Source organism: Siphateles boraxobius, unplaced genomic scaffold (genome assembly GCF_051911475.1).
Source record: "Siphateles boraxobius isolate OS27281-9 unplaced genomic scaffold, OSU_SipBor_1 13, whole genome shotgun sequence".
NCBI lineage: Eukaryota > Metazoa > Chordata > Actinopteri > Cypriniformes > Leuciscidae > Siphateles > Siphateles boraxobius.
The window spans coordinates 917,395-943,971 of NW_027508733.1; the positions used below are offsets into that span (position 1 = coordinate 917,395).

General features: G+C 42.0%; 1 protein-coding gene across 5 annotated transcripts in view; it reads left to right on the top strand.

The window, feature by feature from the left end:
* Nucleotides 1-26,577, top strand: part of LOC143735712 (uncharacterized) — a 237,035-nt gene that overhangs the window by 179,422 nt on the left and 31,036 nt on the right. For 2 of the 5 annotated variants that reach the window (XM_077225894.1, XM_077225893.1), the window contains one exon: nt 10,330-12,425. In XM_077225894.1, the coding sequence (XP_077082009.1) occupies nt 10,335-11,303 (969 nt within the window). In that variant the 5' untranslated portion in view covers nt 10,330-10,334 and the 3' untranslated portion in view covers nt 11,304-12,425. Of the gene's footprint in view, nt 1-10,329; nt 22,225-22,958; nt 22,988-23,815; nt 23,874-26,577 lie in introns of those variants that run through there. The other 3 variants (XM_077225897.1, XM_077225895.1, XM_077225898.1) reach the window with 3 other exon arrangements.

Consider the following 26,577-nt stretch of genomic DNA (forward strand, 5'->3'; position numbering starts at 1 on the left):
GGAATGAAAGACCTCCATCAAGTTTCTTACGCTGCATCGTCTTAAGTCGGATTCTGGGTTTCTTCTTGGTCCAGATAAATCTAGATATAGCAGTGTTGAGTTCTTTGAAAAAATATTCAGGTGGTGCTAATGGTAACATAGAGAACAGAAAATTTACCCTGGGAAGAACATTCATTTTAATAGTAGATATTCTTCCATGAAGAGCTAAACATAAGGGGGACCACCTATCTAAATCTTCCTTGATCTTATTCAGGAGAGTTTGATAATTAGATTTTGGGATAAGATGAATTGGAGGGGATATAGTGATGCCTAAATATGTAAACTGTTTAACTATAGGGATCAGGGGAGGTAGGCTACTGGATTCCTGTCTCGCTGCGTCATTAAGGGGCATTAATGCCGATTTAGTCCAAATAATTTTGTAACCCGAGAGAGTACCAAATATATTAAAAAGCTTTAAACATTCAGGAACAGACTCCGAAATATTGGAAACATAGAGCAAGATATCGTCCGCATAAAGAGAGATTTTGTGTGAGGTATTTACACAGATAGTGGGTTGTATAGTTGATGACTGACGCACTGCTTGAGCCAAAGGCTCCACTGATAAGGTAAAGAGCAAAGGGGATAATGGACAGCCCTGGCGAGTACCCCGACCAAGAGCAAAGGATAGAGACATTAAGGATCCTGTAAGAACACGAGCTGAGCAGCTATTGTTGAGTGTTTTAACCATTTTAATAAACCCTTGTCCGATTCCTACATGTTCAAGGACCGCCCAAAGAAAGCTCCATTAAATTCTATCAAAGGCCTTCTCCGCGTCCAGTGTAATGACTGCGGAGGAGGCCTGATGAGAATTGGATCTGTGAATGATGTGTAATAGTCGCCTGATTTTATCAGACGCCAACCGGCCTTTGAGAAAACCGGACTGATCAAAGTGAACGATCCTGTCTATGCATTTATTCAGTCTAAGAGCTAAAGTTTTGGCGAAAAGTTTAGCATCAGCGGTGATTAGACTGATAGGTTGGTAGCTAGCACATTCTAAAGGATCTTTGCCTTTTTTAAGTAAAAGAGTTATCAGAGCTGTGTTTTGGTCCCTATGTAGGGCTCCATTTTCAATTGCAAAATTAAACGAGTTTAATACAAGTGGTGATACTATATCCCAAATGGCAGAGATTAATTCAGGGGGATTTCCGTCAATACCTGGAGATTTTTTCTTTGGCATAGAGTCCAGGGCCAGCTTCAATTCTTCAAGTGACATGGGACAGTTTAACATCTCCTGATGATGTTCATCAATTTTAGGAAGATGAAACTGTTGAAGAAAAGATGTATGTTGCTGGTAACCTGGAGAATTTGAACTATATAGTTGCTCATAATAGGTCTTAAATGTCTGATTTATATCTTCAGGTTGGGTGCATAAAGTGTCTTCATTCTTTATAGCGTGTATGTTTGCTCTAGATTCCATCTGCTTGATTCGTAGTGCTAATAATTTGCTTGGTCTCTCACCGTTGAAATAATAAGATTGCCTTGTTCGATGCATAATGAATTCAGCTCTGTGCAAAAGTAATCCTTTTAGTTTGTATTTAATTGCACATAGTTCTTCCTCCTTCCGCTGACAGTAGGTGTTTTTAAGGTCCTGCTCCAACGCCTGAATTTGTCTCTCCAACTCATTTATGCAGCTACTTCTAGATTTCTGACGAAAAGAAGAGAAAGAAATGCATTTCCCTCTGATAAAGCATTTTGTTACCTCCCATAAGGATTGTGGATTATTTGAAGAACCACTGTTCAAGTCAATAAACTCTACTAAGGAGGTACGCAGTTGTGATAGAAATGTTTGGTCGTGGAGTAAGATATGTTAAATCTCCAACGTTTACGCCCAGAGGGAGCGGAAAATGGGAGGAGACAAAAAGTTACTGGGGAATGGTCTGAAAGAAGAAGGGGTAGTATATCTGCGTTGTCAATAAATGGAATGTAAGCAGGTGATACGAGCAGATAATCAATGCGCGAATATGATTTGTGGCGAGCTGAATAAAATGTATAGTCTTTAGCGCTATCATTCCTTAATCGCCATATGTCGCACACGTTGACCTGTTTTATAAAATCATTGAACAACTTTGAAGAGGTTAAATCAGAGTGAGATACTTGAGACCTGTCAAGTAGGGGATTATGGACAGCATTGAAGTCACCGGCTATCACAAGGTAATAATCTCTAAAACTTAGTATCATCCGAACAAGCTGCTGATAGAATGCACTATCATGTTCATTAGGGGCATAAACTTAAACAAAAGCACATTTAATATTGGACCATGTACCGAGTATACAAGTAATGCGACCGTCTGCATCACTCTTTGAACTATGTATGGAAAAGGGAAGGCGTCGAGCTATCAATATCAGAACCCCCTTCGTTTTCTTAGCAGATGAAGAAAAAGAAGCTAATTTATAGTGCCTATTCTAAAAACGATGTACGTCACAGGCTTTCAAATGAGACTCCTGTATTAATACAACAGATGCTCGCTTAGTTCTTAAATAATCCAAGCATTTAGTTCTCTTAATGGCACCATTTAAACCATTGACATTCCAAGATACTACATTAAGAGCCATAAATCAGTCATAATAAAGTATCTCCCATTGAATATAAAACAAACAGTTGTGGACTTACATGGATAATTCATGGCATCTGAAATTTTAAAGGAACAACAACAGGAACCGAATGAGAGGGCAGTAAGCGGAGAGTTGGAACGAACTCTCCTGCCTGCCAGAACATCAACCTCTTCTGAATACGTGGCCAACATAACAGTCGATCACTCGAGTCCAAAGGCCGACTCGGCATCACAGATCACCAATGTAGTGCTCGGCACAATCGCGGCGTTGGTCTTTAAATCCGTTCCTAGAGATTACGGGCTGTTGGTGTCCGTTAACATTCCCGCTGGTGTGTCATCAGATATGGGCAGAGGCGTAGCGAATGCCTGTTGCTGGGCAGCATAAGATTCCACTTCGGCCGGCGTTTCGAGAAGAGAGGTTGATCCGCGATGCATCAGTTTGATCGTAGAGGGATATATCATGAAGGATGTTATTCCAAGTTGCGTGAGTTTTTTCCTAGATTGATTCATCTCGCGTCTTTTCATGGACGGTTTGGTTACTGTAATCAGGGAAGAAGAGAAGCGAACTGCTCTTGTGGAGAATTTGACCCGCAGATCGGGCTCCTTTGAGGATCGCGTTTCTGTCCTGAAAGCGTAGCAGTTTGAAAATCAATGTTCGCGGCCCCTTTCTGTTGCTGTCCCCGGCATAAATGCGATGGGCCCTCTCTATCTCTATCGGTCTATTATTAAGAGAGGGAATCCACAGGGATAATTGAGTTTGCATGAAGCCCACAGCGTCGCTGCCCTCTTCCCCTTCTTTAAGACCAACGAGGCGAATATTGCATTGACGACTCTTGTCTTCCAGTCTCGCCATCTTGTCTTGAAGCATATCTACGGTCAGCTTAACTGCAGCCGAATCTTGTTTAACTTTCCGAACTGCCGTCTGCATATTATCAAAGTTGTTGCTAATCATTCTCATCTCTTTCTCCAGGGAACCAATTCTTTCTGCAATCGGTTGAAATTCCTCCTTAAATATTTCTCGGACAACACCAAACTGTAGTTTCAACTCGTCAGCAACCATGACACGCAGCGCGTCGTTATCAGGATCTTTCAGACGTTTTTTCTCCGGAGAGGCTGGTAAAAGTTGACGTTTAGCCATCACTCACTGTTAACAAATCCAGAGAGCAAATATGCTGCGATAGTGCCGAAGCTTAAACTTAAACGGATGATTAATCGATGCCGAGTAGGGGAGCTCAAGACTCAAGCAGCCATCTCTGTCAGAGGGTCACGTGATTCCCCTAATCTTAGAGAATTTACGATTAGCATTAGCCAGCACTTTTAAATTTGCTTTGATGTCAGGCTCTCTGGCTCCCGGCAAACATGTGACTATGGTGGCTGGTTTCTCTATTTTCACGTTCTGTGCAATAGAATCGCCAATAACTACGGCACATTCAACAGGATTCTCAGTGGGTGTTTCACTGAGTGGGGAGAATCTGTTTGATGTTGTAATCGGAACGGTAGAGCAGTGTTTTGTCCCGCGACTACACCGTCTCATTGTCACCCAATTGCTCTGCTGCACAGGCTATACTTCAGCCGGAACTGAACAATGTACAGTGTTCTCTAAGTTAGTCGCATCCTGTTACGTCCCTGGCTTAAGGGAGGCAACATAGAGGAGTCACAAACATCTATTATGACCAAAAATAAGGTTTATTACAAACAAAGTTAAACAAAGAACAATTGACCCTTCGCTAAGCCCCGCCCTCCTTAGTTACTGTTGCTACGCCTGTCAAGCTTTCGCGTCTAGCTTGTCTATTACAGTGTGTATGCACCGTTGTCAGACATTCCCAATGAGATAATTAGTAATTTTTGGCGAACATGTGAAATATCTGAGAGAGCAAGACAAAAGGGACTGCAGTGTGCATTCGAGGGATATATCCACGACATAATATGCAACCGATTAGAGAATAATTTAATAAAAATTGAAGCTAAAGCCTATAGTCGCAGCAGCAGCGCCTCATACGCTGACCATTCAAATGGGAAACACACAAATTGAGGAACAGCTATGTTCGTGCACAGCAGGGTAAGTGAAATGTGAAACTAATATAATAATTATAAATCAAACAGTTTATCCATAAATCTTGTGGAATAACACTAACATCGGGATAGCCGCGATCGGATTGGGTTAAAGTGACTCAGTCAGGGGTAACTTAGTAGGCCGTCGATTAACAAAATGCTGAAATATATTTTAAAGTATGTCAGTGAGCCTCCGTCTTGTCTTTAATCGTCTTATTTTACGTTAAAACGTGCATTATGAACAAAGAACCGTAATTATCTCCAACTTCCAAGCAATAGGTGTTTTTGTTAATCCTGTCGACATTTAGATGTGAATGGAGTCTCACACACTGCTTGATCCACGCCCGTCATTTCTCCCCTTGGATTTTAGATTTTAGGGAAGGAAAAAAAATCCACTCCCCCGTCCAAACTTTTAGGATACCGGGTATCAGATTTGCACAATCCATACGCACAACGCTTTGGCATGTGTCCCTCGCTCGAAAGCTTGACAGACCTCCCGCGCCTAGTTACGGTTGCTAAGACACGATTGGCCAGTGGCGGTTTTCGGGCGTGGCTTAGCGAAGGGTCAATTGTGGCTGCTGCTGACAATGCTGCTGCTCCCGGCTGCAGGGTGAGAGAGAGAGTGGGTGGAGCTAGACAGGAGCTTTTAAAGGCTGGCCAACAGACCCAGGTAATTGGGGAATTGATGGGAGGAGCTTATAGGATACCTGCAAAACAGGGCACAGAGTAACTTTGGACCTAACACATCCAAAGCAGTATCTAAAGCCTTTGCACTCTTACAATTAACCTCAATTAAAGTTTGGATGCGTGTCTCTAGTTCTGAAATCTTCTCCGTCAGCCTGACTATCTCCCAGCATTTATCCTGTGCAGATGGAGAAGGCTATACTATACATGTTACATGAAGTGCAAGTGACAATAAGAAAAGATGACATGACTCACTGTGTTTGTTGACTGATTATACTTACAACAGCTTTGATGGATGTGTGAAAGGCGCGAGCTAAATAAATAAATAAAGAGCCCACGTATGGCACGCTAACAGGTTAGCGAATTAGTAGCTTGTTGTGCAAGCAACGATTTAGATTGAAGCTAGCGATGTCGGGTAGGGTTGTGCCGATAGACGATAGTATCGTATATCGACAATAGTCTGAGATATCGCCGATGGCAGATGACTTTGACGATATCAATACGATAATTGACTCGTTTTACCATGAATGTATTAAATTATTATTATTAGTATTATTATTATAAAGCTAGTATTGTTATTAAATTAATATTAGGAACTAGGCTACAATTAATTTGCCTTGCCTAAATTCATAACGACATCACCACATAGCCTAACACTTGCGACAACACCGACACGCGCATATGAGGACTCTTCTAAGCAGGGGCGTGTCTAGAAGGGGGTCACAGGGTGGCACTGGTGCCCCCCCAACATTGGGCTAGGTTTACTGTCAACCTGACAATGCCTTAACGCCATTGGATCAGAGCGCTGTCAATCACTGCTTGATTTGCGATTCGCAAAGCAGAATCACAGTCCGCGTTTTTCAAACAGTACGAGAGAGCGACACCTCGAACGTCACAGTTAATGGTATAAACACACTCAATTACAGTATATATTTTGAAATATCGCACCATATGTTAGTCTGATATATGTTAGTCTGATTACTTTCATGTGTGACTGATCAAGCCAGTAACGTTATTAGCTAATGTAACTTCGGCAGACTGAATAGAGATGACTTTTCAGTGTTATTCCGCGGCAGCACACACGACCACATAGGCCTAAATATAAAATAGATAAATATTACTTTATTTGTTGTTTTAAAGACTAAAGGCACAATAATCTTTTCCCAAAAAAATTGTGCCGTGGTAAACATTAAAATGTGAGAATGTTAACTAACACCATAACTACATGCAACTCTGTGTAATATACTTACTCAACTCAACTCAACTCAACTTTATTTATAGAGCACTTTCAAAACCACAAGTGGAACCAAAGTGCTGTACAGAAGGTATAAAAAAAATAAAAATAAAAGTAAAAACAAAGACATAAAAACAATGCAAACATATGACATAAAAACTTACAAAGCATTGTCAAATGCTAAAGAGAACAAGTAAGTTTTAAGCGCACTCTGAAAAGCACCCAATGAAGGACAAGTTTTTACAGACAGAGGAAGGTCATTCCAGAGCCTAGGAGCTGCAACAGAGAATGCCCGATCACCTTTACATTTCAAACGGGATCGTGGAACCATGAGAAGCAATTGGTCATTAGAGCGCAGAGATCTACTTGATTGACAGCGGCTGATTAAATCAGTAACATACTCAGGTGCTAGGCCATGCAGAGACTTAAAAACATACAACAAAGCTTTGTATTGAATTCTGTATCGTATGGGTAACCAATGTAATTTAATTAAAACCGGAGTAATGTGCTCTCTCTTCTTAGTGCCCGTTAAAAGTCTGGCAGCTGAGTTCTGAACGAGCTGCAAGCGGAAGAGAGAAGCCTGACTCACACCCAGATACAATACATTACAATAATCCAAACGGGATGACACAAAGGCATGAACAACCTTCTCCATATCGTCAAAAGAAAGGATAGATTTCAATTTAGAAATTGATCTAAGATGGAAAAAACTATTCTTAACGACAGCATTGATTTGCCGGTCAAATTTAAGCTCAGAGTCAAAAATGACACCAAGGTTCCTCACGCTAAACAATTTTTTCCCAGGAAACAACCCCAGGCAGTCATCATCCACACAGCCCTTATTTCCAAATAAAATCATCTCGGTCTTATCCTCATTTAATTGGAGAAAGTTATTCGCAAGCAAACACTTAACTTCGGCCAAACATGCACGAAGAGACTGAATGGCACATTTATGCCCATGTTTCAGTGGTAAGTAAATTTGAGAATCATCCGCATACAGGTGATACTGAATCCCAAATTTCTCAAAAATCGAGCCTAGAGGGAGCATATAAAGGGAAAATAAAATTGGTCCCAGTATAGAGCCCTGTGGAACCCCACACACAAGAGGGGCAACAGAAGAAAAATAATCCCCTAAACTGACTGAAAAAGTCCTATCCTTCAAATAGGAAGAGAACCATTTCAGGGCTAAGCCCTGAATACCAACCTGATTCCTAAGACGACTAATGAGAATGTTATGATCAACTGTATCAAATGCCGCTGTAAGATCTAACAAAAGCAAAACAACACGGTTTCCAGAATCAACACCTCGGAGGATATCATTAGAGACCCTCAAAAGAGCAGATTCTGTACTATGACCAGCTCTAAAACCTGACTGGAATCTATCGGCGATGTTATTCCTCATTAAAAAGTCATTAAGCTGTGCATGCACAATTTTTTCCAGTATCTTCGAAATAAAAGGCAATTTTGAAATCGGACGAAAACTACTCATGTCAAAGGGGTCTAAGCCGTTTCTTTTTAGAAGGGGCTGAATAACCGCATGCTTAAAACTAACCGGAACAACACCAGATGACAAACTTGTATTCATAATAGACAGAATACTTGGGGCAATTGAATCAAGTACCTTCTTAAACAGAGAAGAAGGGAGCACATCACCAGGAGACCTGGTGGGCTTCATATGAGCAGTTATATCATTAAGCTGCTGCAAAGAAACAGGCATAAAACAGGTTAATTGGTCCGTAGGGTCAACATGAGCAATACAATCATTGACAACAGATGAAATCTGAGATCTAATTCCATCAACTTTACCAATAAAAAAGTTTAAGAACTCTTCACACATCTTAGCAGAAGGAGTGAATGAAGGAGTAGCGGTAGGATGAAGAACAGCATTTATAGTCAAGAAAAGTACTCTAGAATTATTACAGTTTCTGGAGACTTGTAATTTATCTTTGACCCATTTGCGTTCAGCCCTCCTACACTCCTGCCTAAGAGCGCGGGTAGTACTGTTCAACCAGGGCTGTGATTTGACTTTTTTTCCCCTGACTTTGACAGGAGCCACCACATCTAAAATCTCTAAACAAGAAGAATTAAACTGATCGACCAACTCTTCCAAACCCATACAGGGAGAGTGTGACTCGATCAAGGAAAAAAAAGAAGAGACATTAAAAGCAGCTGAAAAACTACTAGCTGTGCATGGATTGAGTATGCGAGATGAAACCGCGGCAGAAGCAATATTACTCGGCGCGCCACAAGGAAAGTTAGAACTTAAAATTACAGTCTTATGGTCCGAAAAAACAGTATCGACAATCTTCACGCTATCAACAGAGAATCCCTTAGATAATAATGGGTTTTTGTTTATTTTTACACAGCAATAGGAAATCAAAGGTTTCTTTAAGAAGAAATATTTCAGAGACAGATTTTATGCAGAGAACGTTTGCCAACACACACACACACACACACACATTCAATGTTTGCGTTGAGAATAAAGCATGTTAAATGACTAATTAATGCCTAGGTGATGTTTTTTATTTATAAGAACAAAACTGTGTGGTCCAATCCATGTAAAATACAAAATGATTTTCAGGCTCTTGTGCAGTGCCACATTTAATACCATATTAGGGCACTTGCCATTACAAAGATTTTTTAAATCGTGCTTAAAATTTTCTAAACAAGTATTTATTTCTAGTTGAATTTTCTAGCTGATTTCCCATGGGCCCCCCTTGACTGGTTCTTGGTCCCCCCTGTGCCCCCCCCCCCCCCCATTTATAAAATCCTAGAATCACCCCTGCTTCTAAGAAAAATGTTTTTAAAACAGAATAAAAAACTAGGCCTACATCCCACATCAAAATTGAACTGCAAGGTGATCCATTCACAAATTGTCAAGAGTGCTTGTTTTAACAGACACACACACACACGCATATCTTATACAGATCCAAGATGAAAACTGCATCATTGTTCGTCAGTATTTTGTTTCCATAGCACATTAACAAAACGTTTAATGACACAGCACAACTCTGCCATCTGTGAAAATCAAAAGCAGCGGTAACACTTTATTTCTATTGTCCACTTTAGACATTCAACTAACTATAAGCAAAATAGAAAAATATTCTCATATAAAATGAAGCAATAAAACAAGCAAATTAATGAGTAAATAAGCAAGTTAATAACCAAATAAGTAAACCCCGCCCCCCTCACGATAATATCATGTATCGCCGATCTCACAGGCTGACGATAGGACGATATGAAAATGGAGCATATCGCCCAACACTAATGTCGGGTTAATATGTGATGTTGAGTAAGTTGTATTTAGCAGTATAAACAACAGGGAATGGTTGTAAATAATGATTCAAAACAAAGATATACGAAGCTACAGACACAACCCAGCAGCAAGGCAGACAGGAGCAATCGATCCACAAGGAAGTAGTTCTGCACAAAAGAGGGTTTTAAAGACACACGGTTGTTGTTTGTTATTCATTTACTTACTCACTCTTGTGCCTTTGAACTGTTGTATAAACGCAATATCACACTTGTAGCTGTGCGATATGGCTGTATATCAGTGCTAAAATACAGCCCTATCGCACTGCTACGAGTGTGATATTGCTCATATATCTAGTACGTCAATGTACGCCTTTTCATTATGGATCAAAATCATCATAATCTTGTATAATAGTTGTTTGAACACAACTCAATACTTTCTGTTATTACATGAGTGGTTTATATATTTTTTCTCTTTGATTGATCTACTAAGCACTTTTTTAATTTTAATTTCAGACCAGATGGATGAAAATGAAGTGGAGAAACATCAAAGAAGATCTCAGAAATCTTTCACCTGCACTCAGTGTGGGAAGAGTTTCACATACAAAAATAATCTCAATGTTCACATGAGGATCCACACTGGAGAGAAACCGTTCTCATGTAATCAGTGTGGAAAGAGTTTTACACACAAACAAAGTCTTAAGGTTCACACAAGGATCCACACTGGAGAGAAACCGTTCTCATGTGATCAGTGTGGGAAGAGTTTCACACAACAAGGAAACCTTCAGGAACACATGAGGATACACACTGGAGAGAAACGGCACGAATGTGATCAATGTGGTAAAACGTTTTTGTTGACTTCAGGCCTGAAGAGCCACCTGAAACGTCATTCACAGGAGAAACCACATTCATGTTCTTTGTGTGGAAAGAGTTTTTCACATCTGCAGAATTTAAAAGCACATCAGAAAATACATACTGGTGTAAGAAATCATATGTGCTTCGAGTGTGGGAAGACTTTTATCACAGCTGAAGTTTTGAAACGGCACCAGAGAATTCACACTGGAGAGAAACCCTACAAGTGTTCACACTGCGACAAGAGATTCAGTCATTCAGGATCCCTGAAAAGACACGAGAGGATCCACACTGGAGAGAAACCTTACAAGTGTTCACACTGCGACAAGAGATTCAGTGATTCAGGACCCCTAAAAAAACATGAGATGTTCCACACTGGAGAGAAACCTTACAAGTGTTCACACTGCGACAAGAGATTCAGTCGGTCAGGATCCCTGAACAAACACGAGAGGATCCACACTGGAGAGAAACCTTACAAGTGTTCACACTGCGACAAGAGATTCCTTCGGTCAGGACATGTGAAAACACACGAGAGGATCCACACTGGAGAGAAACCGTATCACTGCACTGCATGTGGGAAGAGCTTCAGTCAATCATCTGCTCTATGCAGTCATACAAAAAACAATCAGAGTAAGTAGTTCATCTTTAGCCGATGCCGCATCTCTGCCCTATTAGTCGGTCCTAACCAGCCACGAGTAACAGGACAAAGAAACATCATATCTAAATAATTAATTTTATGTTAATTTGTGTAATGTTTTTACACTTTTATGAAGAAAAGTGAAAAAAAAAATTGTCTGCTCCTTGCATCAAGAATAAAACATTTAATAATTTTAGTAAAAATATTATGATTTGCTTTCGGGGCTTTCCATGTTTTAAATTTCTCGATAAAGCTTTTAAATGGGTGGTTGATTATGATTTCACTTATCTAACTTTAGTGTGTTGCAACGCCAAGGTCATGGGTTCAATTCCCAGGGAAAGCAAGAGCTGATAAGAATGTAAAATGTGTACCTTGAAATGCAGTGTAAGTCGCTTTGGATAAAAGCGTCTGCCAATTGCTTAAATGTGTGTGTGGCGAGCAGGACGAGGCTTGTCAAACTGTGCAGCCTCTCCGTTCAACCCGTAAATAAATCCATCGATCCGCAAACTACGTTTGACTTCTTAAATGGTCTAGCAGTAGATCCTTTGCCAAGCGTCAGAGGTTACGGGTTCTAATCCGCACTCGTATAGTTTTTTTTCTCTCATCAAAACTGAATATGTTCATCAGTGGTTACAGTATATCCAGCAGGGACACGGTTGTGTGCTTTTTATTTTGTGATTTCACCGGAATGAATAGAGTCTCCACAACGGCGATAGATTGAAGCGCGCGTCTGAGTGAAGACTGCGCGCGAGCCACAGAGAACAACTGTATCCATGCAACCGATCGCCGCGGCAACGAGCGCGAACGCAACGAGTAAAAAAAAACATTTTAGCGCTGTATTTCTTATTTAATAGCGAACTAAACGAATGCTCTGCTAGTTAACTGGAGATGTTTTATTTATTTGTATTAGGTACATCCGTGCGTGCCTCAATGTTACAAAAATTGGTGGGGGACAATATCGATCCTTAGAAACAGTGGTGGGACACAACTTCACTGGATCTAAACAAATCAATCTAACCATAGATGTGACCGCTAGTGGTGGCTTTCTTAATCTGTTTAAAATAATTTTGCAAGGGTTCTTGCAAAAAAAAAAAAAAAAAAATTTTACCAAAATATTGATGCTTAAGAACGTCCTGGTTGCGTATGCAACCCACCGTTCCCTGAAGGAGGGAACGGAGGACGTAGTCGGCGGTCGACTGAATGGGGATCGCTAGAGAGCCTATCATCTTCGATTACTATTGAACGAGCCAATGGAATTTGGCGTGCGTGATTTGCATCACACACTCCGCCCCCGCGGCGCGGGTATAAATACGGAAGTGGATGCACGCACTAGTTAGTTTTTCGCTGAGGAGCCGAGAGTAACCCGGGGTCAGCGGTGGTCCAGCGGTAGTGGCAAGGGGACTATGTCCTCCTTCCCTCCGTTCCGCACATCCGACGTCGGAGGGGTGTGGAGGAACTCAACATGGTTCAATTTTAAGGGAACTCAACTGGAGTAGAAAGGCGCACGTATCCAGTCCATAGGAGGGGAATGGCGCAGCAAGCCGACACTTGAACCGGGCTCACGGTGAAACTGGCTTCATGAGAAGGGAGCCCACGGGAAGCAGCGGTTCAACTATGTGTCGTCCAGCCCCCAACTCTAGAATCTGTTAAGCAAAGCATATCGTCAACGCCCAGGCGGAGCACTTTACACTCATCATAGAGGAGCTCAACACCTAAGTGGACATGTTGCATCTCGGATTTTTACCGAAATGAAGGCAAGCACTAAGTGCAACTTTGCATGGAAACAGCCTTCCCTCTCTGCTGAATTCCAACAGATATTTGTAGAGCTGGTCTGAGGTCTATGGCTTGCGTTCTGTACACGTCCAAGCGAACGGACAGAGAAGCCAGGGCTGGATCTGCCTCCTCCAGGGCAGCGCTTGCAGGCTCACCACCTGCTCCTATTACGGGAGAGGTAGGAACCTTGGGCACAATCCGAGCCGGGGTCTCAGCTTGTGAGAGTTAGCCGGCCCAGACTCCAGGCACAATACGTTGACCGAAAGCGAGCAAGTCCCTACCCTCTAGTAGAGACCACGCGAGCAGGAGAACTGATATAACAGAATTTTTAACTCACTGCCTGCAGTGGCTCAGGGGCGGTCTCTGCAGTGCAGTTGCACCAGGGACAAGGCCCAAGAGGATAAAGAGGGACGGAAAGGATTTAAAGACCTTGCTCCTCAGGAACCTGACGATCAGGACGTGCCTCTGCACACTTCTGCAACACCATGAGCGTCGTTTAAACACCGAGGCAACATCATTTTGAGGGTGAAGGAAAACAGCCTACTCCAGCCCATTCTGCAGGAAAGAGAGCACTGAAGTGATCGAAAGCTTTCAGGATCTCCTCTGGAGAGAAGACACACTCAATGACTAGGTTCCACTTCTAGAGGCGTAAGCATGCTACCCATTTCAAGGGGGTGCTCGCAGAAGTGATGGTAATTATCACATGCCTGTGACAGCCACCTGAACCTCCGCGTTCAGATGTAAGACCGCCCGGAATCTCCGGGGGAGAACGCGGGTGCCATCGTGCCCCGTCCCTGAAGAGTTTTCAGGGGAAGTCAGGAAGGCTGTCGATGGGAACCAGGTCTAGTTGGGCCAATAAGGGGCAACTATGAAGACCTGCTCCTCTCCTGACTTGGCACGTAGGTGCAGGCGACGGGCGCAAAAGACAGGAGCATTGCTCAACACAACATGTGAAGATCACTGAGCTTCAGGAGCATTTTCTGCTCAGCACTTGAGTGTGATAAGTTCACTGAGCTTCAGGAGCATTTCTGCTCACCACCTGAGTATGATAAACTCACTGAGCTACAGGAGCATCTCTGCTCAACACTTGAGTGCGAAGAACTTCACTGAGCAACAGGAGCATTTCTGCTCAGCAGTGCGTGTGATGAACTCAATGAGCTACAGGAGCATTGCTGCTCAACACCTGAGTGCGATGAACTTCACCGAGTTTCAGGAGCATTTCTGCTCAACATGAAGTGTGATGAATTCACTGACTTGAGCAGGCGCAAGGCGACCATGAGTCGCAGTCGCTTTTAGAAGGCTCACTGGGGAAACGCATTTCTGCGGGACCCTGGGGCAGCTGAGAGCCAGTGTTTGTCCAAGGGTAGTCCGCTCGGTTTACACAAACACTGGCAGGAAGACGAAACCGGAGAGGCAACTGAGCGGCCCCGGAATGGTCATGACCCAGCTTGACCCAGGGGATGGAGTCTCCACTTGCCCTGGCTATAACTGTCGTGAGGCTCGATGGCGGCACGATTGAGTAGAGCGGGAAGAGTGGAACAAAGCGTCCTCAGAAGCTTCTGACTCCAAGGAGGAGGTGACGGGTGAGTTGTGACATGCAAGGGAAGCTTGCGCAACGGTCGCAATGTCTAACAACTCAAGGCACGAATGCCCGTGTAGTCGAGGGTCGCCCAGGCCCCCGTTAAAACACGCCCTTTGTACATGGCCCCTCTGTTGAAGAGGGTTTGGCAGCAGACCGGGATGAACTATAGTCACACAGGGTGAGCTGCTCTGCCACGGTCACCTCGGGACTCGATCATGAAGCTAGCGCTGAGCGGTCACATATGGAGGAAGCCAACGGCTGCGTCTACCATATACCCCAGGAGCTTCTGAAAGTTCTTTCAGTGGGACCCTTTCTCACTTCAACACCAGCTGAACACCTTCTCCTTGGAGAGACGTGTTAGACCGAGTCCATCTCCAAAACTGAAAAAGAGATACTCAGCCCGTGGGCGAGATTACTCTCTTCCAGTTGACCTGAAGACCCAACGGGCTCTGGAGCACTCGAAGGAAGGACACTGTACTGATACTCCACCCTTACACGCAACACACAGGATGGCCTGCGGTGCGGAAGGTAGAGATCTGAAGCACATGTCTTTCAGGTCGGAGCTGCAGACCAAACTTGGGCCAAGATGGTCACGACCCACCCTCTAGTAGCACGAAGAACGAGTTTACAACTGGCCTTCGTACTGGCTGGAGGAGCGGCTATATCAAATCCTTCGCCAGCAGGATAAGATAAGCACGCACAAGTCAGAAGCACTGCTCAACACTCGGTGTGATGAATATCACTGGATTTTCAGGAGCACGTCTGCTCAACACCTAATGTGATGATTATCACTGACTTGAGCGGGGTAGCCGAGCCTGAGGTGGGGCAGCAAAGTAGAGAGAGTGGTGTTAGTGTGCTTTGCAACACTTACCTGTCTCCACTAGCGGCAGGGGGACGTGAGAAGGCGGATGACCGGGTCCTCGAACGCCCCAAGCTGCCTGCTGGCGACCAAGGGAAGCAAGGCTATTACAGGGGGATGCAAGGCTATTACAGGGTCACACCCGCCAGACTGGTCCACTTGGGACCCAGGAATGAAAAAATTAGCTCTTTTTCTGAATATGTGGGTACCGCTGACCCTGTTTTTATAGGGGCCAGTGGCGGAACAAACACACACATAACAAAAAACTCCAGCCGGCCCTGCAAGCAGCCAGAGGGAGTGGATCGGCGACCACTCCATGAGCAACTCCTCAATCCCTGGGAGCCATCCAGGTTCAGCATCCAGGTTCAGCGTTTTCTTTTCTGCTTATGCTTACCACCTGGCTTGGCAGCGCCTGGAGCAGGCTGAGCGCAGCCGGCTCCACGCCGGAACCTGGGTGTAGGCTGCTGCGGTGGTCCGGCGGGAGCTGAGGCGGCTGCGGGCGGACGCCCTCGGCGACGAACAGGCGGAGGATCTGACCTCGGAGGGCGGGTGAAGGCAGCAGCGTCCCTCCGAGGCAGGATGTGCCGGATAGCCTCCGTCTGTTTCTGGGCTGTAGAGAACTGTTGGGCAAAGTTCTCCACAGCGTCGCCGAATAACCCAACCTGGGAAATGGGAGAGTCCAGGAACCGAACCTTGTCCGCTTCTCTCATATCAGCCAGGTTGAGCCAGAGATGGCGCTCCTGGACCACAAGTGTGGACATCGCCGAACCGATCGCACGAGCTGCAACCTTCGTCGCCCGGAGGGCGAGGTCAGTTGCAGTGCGGAGCTCACCCATGAGCTCACGGTCCGGACTACCCTCGTGCATGTTCATGAGTGCCTGGGCCTGGTGGACCTGGAGCAACGCCATGGCATGCAGAGAGGAAGCGGCTTGCCCACAAGCTTTGTAAGCCTTGCCCGTAAGAGCGGACGAGAACTTACAGGCTTTAGAGGGGTGACGAGGATCACCTCTCCAGGAAGCGGCCGCCGTTGGGCACAACTGCATCGCAACGGCCCGCTCCACTGGAGGGATAGCCTCGTAACCTTTCACCACTCCCCCATCAAGGGTAGTGAGGGGGGAGGAGCCACTCAGGCGGTTTCTGGCAGAGAAAGGTGCCATCCATGCCCTCGTAAGCTCCTCATGCACTTCAGGAAAGAAAGGAACCGGGGCGGCGGACTGAGAACCAGTACGGCCCGCCCCGATATACCAATCATCCAACCGAGACGGCTCGGGACACGGTGGAGGGTTCCACACGAGCCCTACCGCCTCGGCGGCCTTTTTCAGCATAGTTGACATTTCTGGATCTGGCTCGGGCAACACTGGTCTCCCAGAGGGAGGCAGTGCAGCCGAGTCGTCATCTCCAGAGTTCAGCTCCCCCTCCGATGCTGCGATTGACATGCTATCCCCTGGAGGGGCCCCAAATGACATGGCTGGCCTGTCCATTACAGAGGGACCAGCAGGATCAATGGGGAGCTCCACCGGTTGCGGTGCGAAAGAGGAGTGAGGGATCCACGGGGCCTGGCCGGGCGGATTACCCCTCACTGTGATCCTCAGATCACCCAGCTTGGACGGCACCCCAGTCTTTCTCTGGGAAGGTAACCCAGAGGAAGAACAGGGGCGGGGCCCAGAGGTGGGGACTGCACCAACGCTTTTGACGAAGGCGAGTCTAGATCTCAACACCGAGATGGCGATGTTCCCGCAGTGAGAACATGACTCATCCACGAAAGCTGCCTCGGCATGCTGTAAGCCCAAACATGCGACACAACTTTCGTGACCATCAGAGGGGGATAGCGCCAGACCGCACCCAGAAACGCACGGATGGAATGGCATCTTGAAAAAGACGCACTCACACCCGTGTTGCTCTTTTAGGAAATGGGACCGTCACCAGTGCCGGAGCACACAGGGAATGACCGCGGCAAACACTGAATAGTCTTTCAACCAACAGTGAAGCACTCACCTCTCGCCCTCTAACCAACCGTCAACATACAAACAAACAATAGAAATTTGATGCTGTTAAAACAGCAGTTGAGAGCTGAGAAGCTCGCGATCACCGCTGCACCACGCTGTAGAACACCAACACTGGAGAGGTCTTCCCGCAAGAACACCGACACACTCGCTCGTTGAACACAACAGCACTCTTCAGAGACATCAAAGACGAACGGCTCCGAAGCGAAAGGCAACTAGTGCGTGCATCCACTTCCGTATTTATACCCGCGCCGCAGGGGCGGAGTGTGTGATGCAAATCACGCACGCCAAATTCCATTGGCTCGTTCAATAGTAATCGAAGATGATAGGCTCTCTAGCGATCCCCATTCAGTCGACCGTCGACTACGTCTGACGTTATCGACTGAAAGGGAACTATTTTTATTTGTATTTTTTTTTTTTTTTTTGCTGTGCACTTTACTAACTGTGGTCCTTTAAGTGTATTATAAAAACTGATGGCTGACTGACTCAAAACATTATTTTGGCTATAGCCTTTTTTGTTGCAGTTTTTAGTTTAAAGTAGTCTAAAGCTAAATTTAAAGACTCATATGTTCTGTCTTTTATCTTTTTTTATTTTATATTCTACAGGAAAGTTGTATTTGTCAAGCCCTAAGCTGTTCCCTATAATCAAGCACAGGCTGCTAAGTTAATATGCTGGACATGTTTTTTGCAAATAAATACACAGGTGTCAATTCATGATACGTTGTCTTCTCTTAATTGTAATACTTAATGTACATTGGTGTTAAATATAGTTTGATAAATAATGCTACATGATAAATAGAAGGCTTCAAATAGACCCTGTAACCGGTGATCGGTATCGGTATCGGGTGATACAGCTTCCAGTAATCGGGGGATCGGTGATCGGCCCCAAAAATCCTGATCGGAGAACCCCTACTGATGAGCGACTCCTGCGCGGCGCACCGGTCTCGTATCTCTCATGGAGGAGCAGAAGCATAAAAGGAGGAGCGACGACAGTGGAGAACGAGAGAGGACGGTGTTGTTTGTTTTGTTATATGTGATAGCAGTCGTCCATGAGGGGCTGCTGTCTTTTACTTCAATTTTGTATTTGTTTTATTTTTGATATTAAAGTTTGTTGAATGTTCTTCTTCCCGTAACATCTAACCTCGTTACAGTGTGTAATGTTGCTGTTTGAGCATAAACAACATCTGCAAAGTTACAACGCTCAAAGTTCAAAGGAAAGGGAGATATTTTCTATTAAAGAAATTGCTTTTTATGGACTACAACAAACGGCTGGTAGGAACTACACAACATTCCTCCTGGGTTAGTGACATCACTAACCCTAAAATTTACATAAACCCCGCCCCCGGAACACGAATTATAGATAATCAAGAAAGAATATGCTTATCAATGACTAGAAGATATCTACACATAAGATACATAAATTCATCAACTAACCATTCAGAAATGTTTTCTACATGTCACTTTTTCTTGAGTCTCTCCATCTTTCTGACTGTTTTTTAATTTCCTGTTTAGACATAAAAGGCCAAAAGTTTTTGAAATTTTCAGTGCGTGTGTGTGAGGTAAAAGGACACAGATCTTGAAGCTCTGCGCTCTGTCAGGGTTCCCACTCATCCTGGAAAACCTGGAAAATCGCTGATAAACTTTCCAGTCATGGAAAACACATGGAAAATTAGAGAAAATGTAAAATGTCCTGGAAAATCTTGTTCTGGAAAATATTTTTTTTTATAGTTCTTCGGCTTTTCTGTTGCAGAGAACAAAGAGATTATCACTGGCCAAAATCAATTAGTATATTGCTCAAACCTCACACACAATATAGCCTACTAGCCGAGACTCCTTCTTTATGTGGACAGATGTGACGTGATGAAGAATTTATAGTAATATTTTCAGAATTACTAAGAATACTAGTTTCAAATATTTGTTTGAAGTGTTGGTGCTAAATGTAACAATATCTAGCGTAAATGATAAATCACATGAGATTTGTGCTGGTTACTGTATACAGGCCACCAGGGCACCATACAGACTTTATCAAAGAATTTGCTGACTTTCTATCAGAGTTAGTACTGGCTGCAGATAAAGTCCTAATTGTTGGTGATTTTAATATACATGTAGATAATGAAAAATATACATTGGGATTGGCATTTAAAGACATTCTTAACTCTATTGGAGTTATACAACACGTGTCAGGGCCTACTCATTGTCGTAATCATACTCTAGATCTAATATTATCACATGGAATCAATGTTGATGCCGTTGAAATTCTGCAGCAGAGCGACGACATCTCAGATAATTATCTAGTCTTGTGTAAACTTCATTTAGCCAAGGCTGCAAAGCCAACTCCGTGTTACAAATATGTTAGACCTATCACTTCTGCCACTAAAGATTGCTTTATCAATAATCTTCCTAATCAGTTTCATCATCTCAGCATCCCAGATAGCTTAGAAGAACTCGATATTGTGACAGAAACTTTTAACTCTCTCCTTTCCAGCACTCTAGACACAGTTGCTCCGCTGCGCTTAAAGAAGATTAAAGAAAATAGTACAACGCCATGGTACAACGAGCACACACAGGCCCTTAAGAGAGCAGCCAGGAAAATGGAGCGAAACTGGAAGAAAACAAAACGGTATTTCGCATTTCATGGAAGGAGAACACGATTGCATACGGAGAGGCCTTAAAAAGGTCTAGATCCGCTTATATTTCAACGCTATTAGAAGAAAAATAATGTAAAGTACATAAAACAGATTGGTCTACCAACAGGTTTAGAGGGTCAACTCAGTCGACGGCTGCCATGTCGCTAAAATCTTTTCAGAAAGAGGGAAGAATACTTAGGGAAAGGGAAAAATCAACTCGCATCCTCAAGAATTTAACCATAATAAAAAATATTTGAATATGCAAAACCGTTCTATGACAGCAGAGCTAAACTCTGCAGGACATTGATCTAGCGTTTCTATTATATACTGTATATAAGCGGGTGGTGATGGCGCAGTGGATAAGACACATGCCTTTGGTGTGAGAGACCCGGGTTCAAATCCACTGTGAGAAATATATAGCAATTGTAAGTCGCTTTGGATAAAAGCGTTAGCTAAATGTAAATATAATATTTAATTTCAGAATCTAATATCTATGTGTAAAAAGTCAGTTTTTCATAAAAAGTTCAATATTTGCCTCTGATATGAAGTGGAGTTGGAGTACTTCAAATGTATACTTAAATACAGAGTAAATGTATTTTGTTACATTCCACCACTGGTTATTTGAAAAATTAAACTAACTAAATGTATTGTCACAATATTAACTAGCAACTGCAGCTACAAGTCAATACACAAGTATAATTCTTATTCACTGTTATATTATCAGGTGAAAACTGACAGAAAGGTAAGTTATTGAACTAATACTCATTTTCATGGTCAAAAAAAGTGGCAGCAACTAAAAGTGAACAATAAATTCATAATTCAATCAGTTAAATCTTTAAGCATAAAAGGTTCATGGCTGTAGGCTACATGACTTTACAAACATTTGACATATTAGATAAATATAATTCAGTGTCTATTTCAGTATAATGCTCTTTTCACATAATTAAATGTTCTCTAATCCAACCTGTTACATTTGTTTAATTAGGCTAATGAAATGAACATTTGATTTCTACTGGGCCGACAGAGGCTGGACGTGTACATCACTGACAGATGAAGAGGAGATACACAATACTGGAAGAATATTAAAATCCAACAGGAAAAAGAATAACTGTTGCTTTTGTATTTGTAGGAAATAGAGATGACCAAATAAATTGTGAATAATTTGTGTATTTAACAGCTGTGGTGGTTATGTCATATATCTCAGACTATCCGTCCATCACATACAGTAATCTCTTTCACTTCCGGAAGGTGCGATGATGGGAATATGCATGTCATCAATGCATCCAAACACAGCGCAAATCCTAAAGGAAAATCTAATTATTAGGTTACTTTCAGAGGTCACAGCAAGATGTTATCAAATGAACGTCATTTATCAGATTATCCTCATTTAAACCGGTTTCTCCACCACTGTCCTGCAATCCTGTGAAACTCCTCTTTGATGGATCTCATGAGTTTGTGTCGAGGAAACAACACAAAAACTCTCAGAAAGAGCGTGAGAGATTGAGGCACACTTTCCTTCCCGCTCTGATACAGCAGCTTTACTAATGTGCTCTCTCCGATGTTATATAGAAAAATGTGCAATGAATGAATGTACTGCACTGCAAAAAATGCTTTTCTTACTTAGCATTTTTGTCTTGTTGTGTCCAGTCAAAATATCTAAAGAATAATAAATGAAAATGCATTTATTATAAGAAAATCTCTGGTTTTACATAAGAAAACCTGCTCCTGACCAGGTTAGGATCACAGAGTAAGTTACCATGGTAACTGACTCTGAGAATAAGTTACCCTTCTTTCAGAAACGGGCTTGACTAACTCTGATTACCTCCTTCTGAAACGGAAAACCCAGAGTTTGCCTCATTTCAGGGTTAACATACTCAGAGTTTTCACTTAACTTCCTTTCTGAAGCAGGCCCCTGAAAAGCCTCTTTACTTCTTGTCAATATCCTGTTGTAGCCAAGTCAATAGGGGGCGCTACTGAGGGAATCCGCAGAGAGCGTCATTTCCCTTTAAATATGCAACTTCCTTTGAGTGGAATGGTTGCAGTGCTTGAATTGTTTGGTGCTGGAATAACAAGCTCTGGTAGGTCTATTTTAATAGGTGTTATGGTTATATGTTTTTAATGCTCATTTATGATGCTTTGTGATCATTTTGGTAGTGGTGGGCAGATCGAGGCTTCGTGAAACACTGAAGCAGTTGAATCAAATGTGCCATATTGTGTCGAGGCTTCGAAACAATCCGACACCCGTCTCTACGGTGACCCCTAGTGGTCAGAACAGTGTAAATGCAACAAAAACCCAGGCCAAACATGCATAAAAACACCTTTTACAGTCTATTGCAATATTTTTTTACTGAAAGTAAAATCTTTCAAATGCAACTATCTAATCATCTAATAAGATTATCATGTGTAAACGTGTTCTTTTATCAATTATCAGGGTTTGTTTTGTTTGTCCTATTAACGAAAACTATGACGAAAAATGTTCGTTGACGTTTTTTTTCCCCCTGACTAAGACAAAGACGATGAGAGACCACACCCAGGTCATTAAACGATAACTGTGACTATATCAACACGCAATATCGTTGACGAAAAAAGACGAGACTGAAACTTCACCTAAACCACTTGTTTTGTTGAATTAAGGAGGAGACAACACGTTACAGACTGTTTTACGAGCGTTCATGTTTACGGTTGCCAGATTTCAATAATTTAAACCCAAGGCAGAGCTTTTCGCTTAAAAGAACACGTTTTCGACCCGGTCTTTTCTATAGTATCTGGCAACCATGCGCGCGCACGTGCTCTCGTCTCTACACTGCTGAAGAAGCGCGGAAGATCTGAAAACACAGACAGGTAAGTTGTGAGTTCAGCGATCTTCATTTGAGGTTTTCTACCTACATTAAAGTGTCATTCAGTCGGTCTGTGTTCTGTCACAAACCGCTTGCACTTGTTTGTGCGACTAAATCTGCGAACAAAATGCAGGCTGATATCCAGCAGTGTTTTTAATGTTGATCATAGTATACGAGCAAGAATGTAATGTTTCCCGAATATCCACACGATTTCAAATGTAACATTGATTTTATACAACGGTTCAACAAACATAAGGGTAACATTAAGTGATGTAATATATTTAAAACAGTATTGTCAGTAGGCTTCTTGCTCTAATTTGCAACGAAACGCCACAGCAGAACTGCAGCACACAGCGGTGATTCGTGAACGAATCTGTGGGTTTGATGAATCGTGAGATTGAATGACTCGTCCATAAATACAGCCACTTGCTTCGTTTCTGAATGAATGAAGTGCTACTGCTGAAGAGTGGAATGTCAATACAGCCTGTTACCTTGATTTCTCAAGGAAAATAATGACATTTTTTGTTCTAAAGACTATAAAATAGCCACCAAAATGAATGTCAGTAACTGCAGTTCGATTAAAAGTTGACAAATGCAATTACTTTTGGTCAACTAAAACAAGGCTAAAACTATGAAGGACAAGATGACTAAAATGTAACTAAGACCAATAAGCATTTTTGTCTGAAGATGAAGACTAAGGCTAAATCAAAAATGGCTGCCAAAATAAACACTGGTAGTCAATTAAATGAAATCATGTGTTTTCATTATTATGAATAAATTATCAAACTAAATATTATAACATATTTATTTGTTATTGTCTTTGTGCTGACAGAAGCCGAGAGATCCAGAATCCTGCAGAATAAAACATTAAGATACTGAAGAACAAAGAGGTTGGTGTACGCTTCATTCTGTATTTATGAGGCTGGAGCAGTTCATCAGATTTAGTGTGTGTTCTTATAAAAAAATCATAAGAGCTGAACATAAGAGCAACTTTCATTTTTCTTAGTGACATCAATATACAAAGTCTGTGTTGATGCTTGGTGCCAGTTTATCAGGAAGTGACGATTTTGATGATCGAATGATACTTTATTCATAAATTGTCATGAATGGATGGATGGAAACAACTTATAACATTTTAAAGTTTTGAATTGTTAACATTTTGATAACTGCGTTGTTTTAAAATATCTAAAAGTTCTCGATATAAAAACATTGGATTTGTGCCTCTAATGGTTTAATAATACAAAATAATTAGCCCTCTAGTACTGTTCTGTTGTTGGTCAAAAAAAAATACTATTTCACTGAAATCAATGTAATATATTTTATTTTGATAATATTTTTTTATTTAATATTTTGTATTTTTAGGGGATTTTATGGTACTAAATTATATTTATGCAGTAGTTATAATCCATTTATTCATTTTTGGAGCATAGACCTGAAAATAAAATTTCCTGCTTAAACTGTTGTAAATCTTGAATGATTTAAGCACAGACTAAAGTTTGGTCACTTGGCTGAAGTGAAAAAAGTTTAAAGAGTGATACATTTTTACATTTATTCCTTTGAAAAATCCACAAAAATACCATTTTCAATTTTTATATAAAAAATATCTATTTTCCAAAGCAGGTTTTACTCTAAAACCGTAAGAAACCCAAAGTCACATATCTAAAGTTGTGTTGCACATTTGAGGTTGATATCTCAGTAAATGATCTTTCAATGAGATGTTTGGCTGCAGTACCAAACGCTTCCACTAGAATAAATTAGTCTCCCATTAATTTCCAATGCCCTCTTGTTTGACTGTGAACAACACAAGTGTGACTATTTTTTCAGGATCATTTAAACTTTTATATGATTTTTATGTGTGTGTGTTCACACAGCAAGTGCCAAAACCTTTACCAAGTTCCATATCATTGCGATGAAGTAAACAATTCTAAAAGATAAAAACGTAAAATTAAGTAAAGAATGACCGAACAGCACCAGTGGGTTAATTATGATGAAATAACAATAATAATAATAATTAATGCATCAATGTACCCCATTCATGGAAAGTTCCAGGGATATTTAATGGATTAAAATCATACATTTTGAATAGTAGTTGTTTAAAGAGAACTCTTGAACTGCTACTTTCTGTTTCTTTTTCATAATTTTATAATTCTCTGGAGACAAACTGTTTGCATGTGATCAATGTGGGAGGAGTTTCATATATAAAAAGTTGAACTGGCTGTCAGGCCTGAGGAACCACCAGAAACTTCATGCCAACGAGAAGCTTCACATGTGTTCTGTGTGTGTAAAGAGTTTTTCACAGCTGGCTTTTTTGAGAAGACACCAGAAACGACACAGCTGTGCGATTGTGAATGACAGTATGTCTATGTAAATCACTTTTGCCAGTAATATAATTCAAATGACATGAAATCAAAAAAGAAGATATTTTGAAGAATGTTGGTAACCACACAGTTGATGGGCCCCATTGATTTCCATAGTATGGAAAAAATACTATGGAAAAAAAAAACCTCCTCCTTCAGTGAAGCTCCTCCTCCTTCAGTGAAGCTCCTCCTCCTTCAGTGAAGCTCCTCCTCCTTCAGTGAAGCTCCTCCTCCTTCAGTGAAGCTCCTCCTCCTTCAGTCAAGCTCCTCCTCTTTCAGTCAAGATCCTCCTCTTTCAGTCAAGCTCCTCCTCTTTCAGTCAAGCTCCTCCTCTTTCAGTCAAGCTCCTCCTCTTTCAGTCAAGCTCCTCCTCTTTCAGTGAAGCTCCTCCTTCTTCAATGAAGCCCCTCCTCCTTCAGCTAAGCTCCTCCTCCTTCAGTGAAGCCCCTCCTTATTCAGTGAATTAGTAAGAAATTATAGTAAGATAATTGTTATAGTAAGAAAAATTTAGTTGTGAATTATAATTAAAGCAGCAAATAATATGAACCGGGTGCAATTTTTAAACAAGGATGTTTGTTTTCTGAAAGTCAAAATAAGTATTATCTGAGCTTTAAGTTTTATTTAGTATATTTTACATCTGGTTTGACTGCAACCATATTACCGAAATGATGGACATGTCTTAATACACTTTAGGCATGCCAAAATTTTATTATCTTGCAAAAACAACAACATAAAAAAAAAAAAAATCAAATAAATAGATTTTGTCTAAAAACAGGAAGTGTTAAGTTCAAGTTTCAGTTTATTGTCAATTCTACTATATGTACAGGACATACAGAGGATTGAAATTCCGTTTCCATCAGACCCATGGTGTAAAAACCCCAACATAACACAGACAAGTATTAAAAATATATATAAATCACAATACAAACATTAGGCACATTATAATTTAAATAGATTTACATTTAAAATCGCAAACATTATGCTAAAAGAAAAAGAGCAGCAATTTTCAAAGTGTGTGTGTGTGTGCATGTGTGTGTCCATGTGTGGCTATGGGGCAAAGAGTCACAGTTCAGTGCATCTGAGGGAAGGGCTAAGAGGGAAGAGAGTTCAACTTCCTGACAGCCTGGTGGATGAAGCTGTTCTTCAGTCTTGTGGTTCGGGCCTGTAGGCTCAGATACCTTCTCCCAGACGGCAGAAGACTAAAAAAGCCGTGTGAGGGGTGGGTGGGATCACCCAC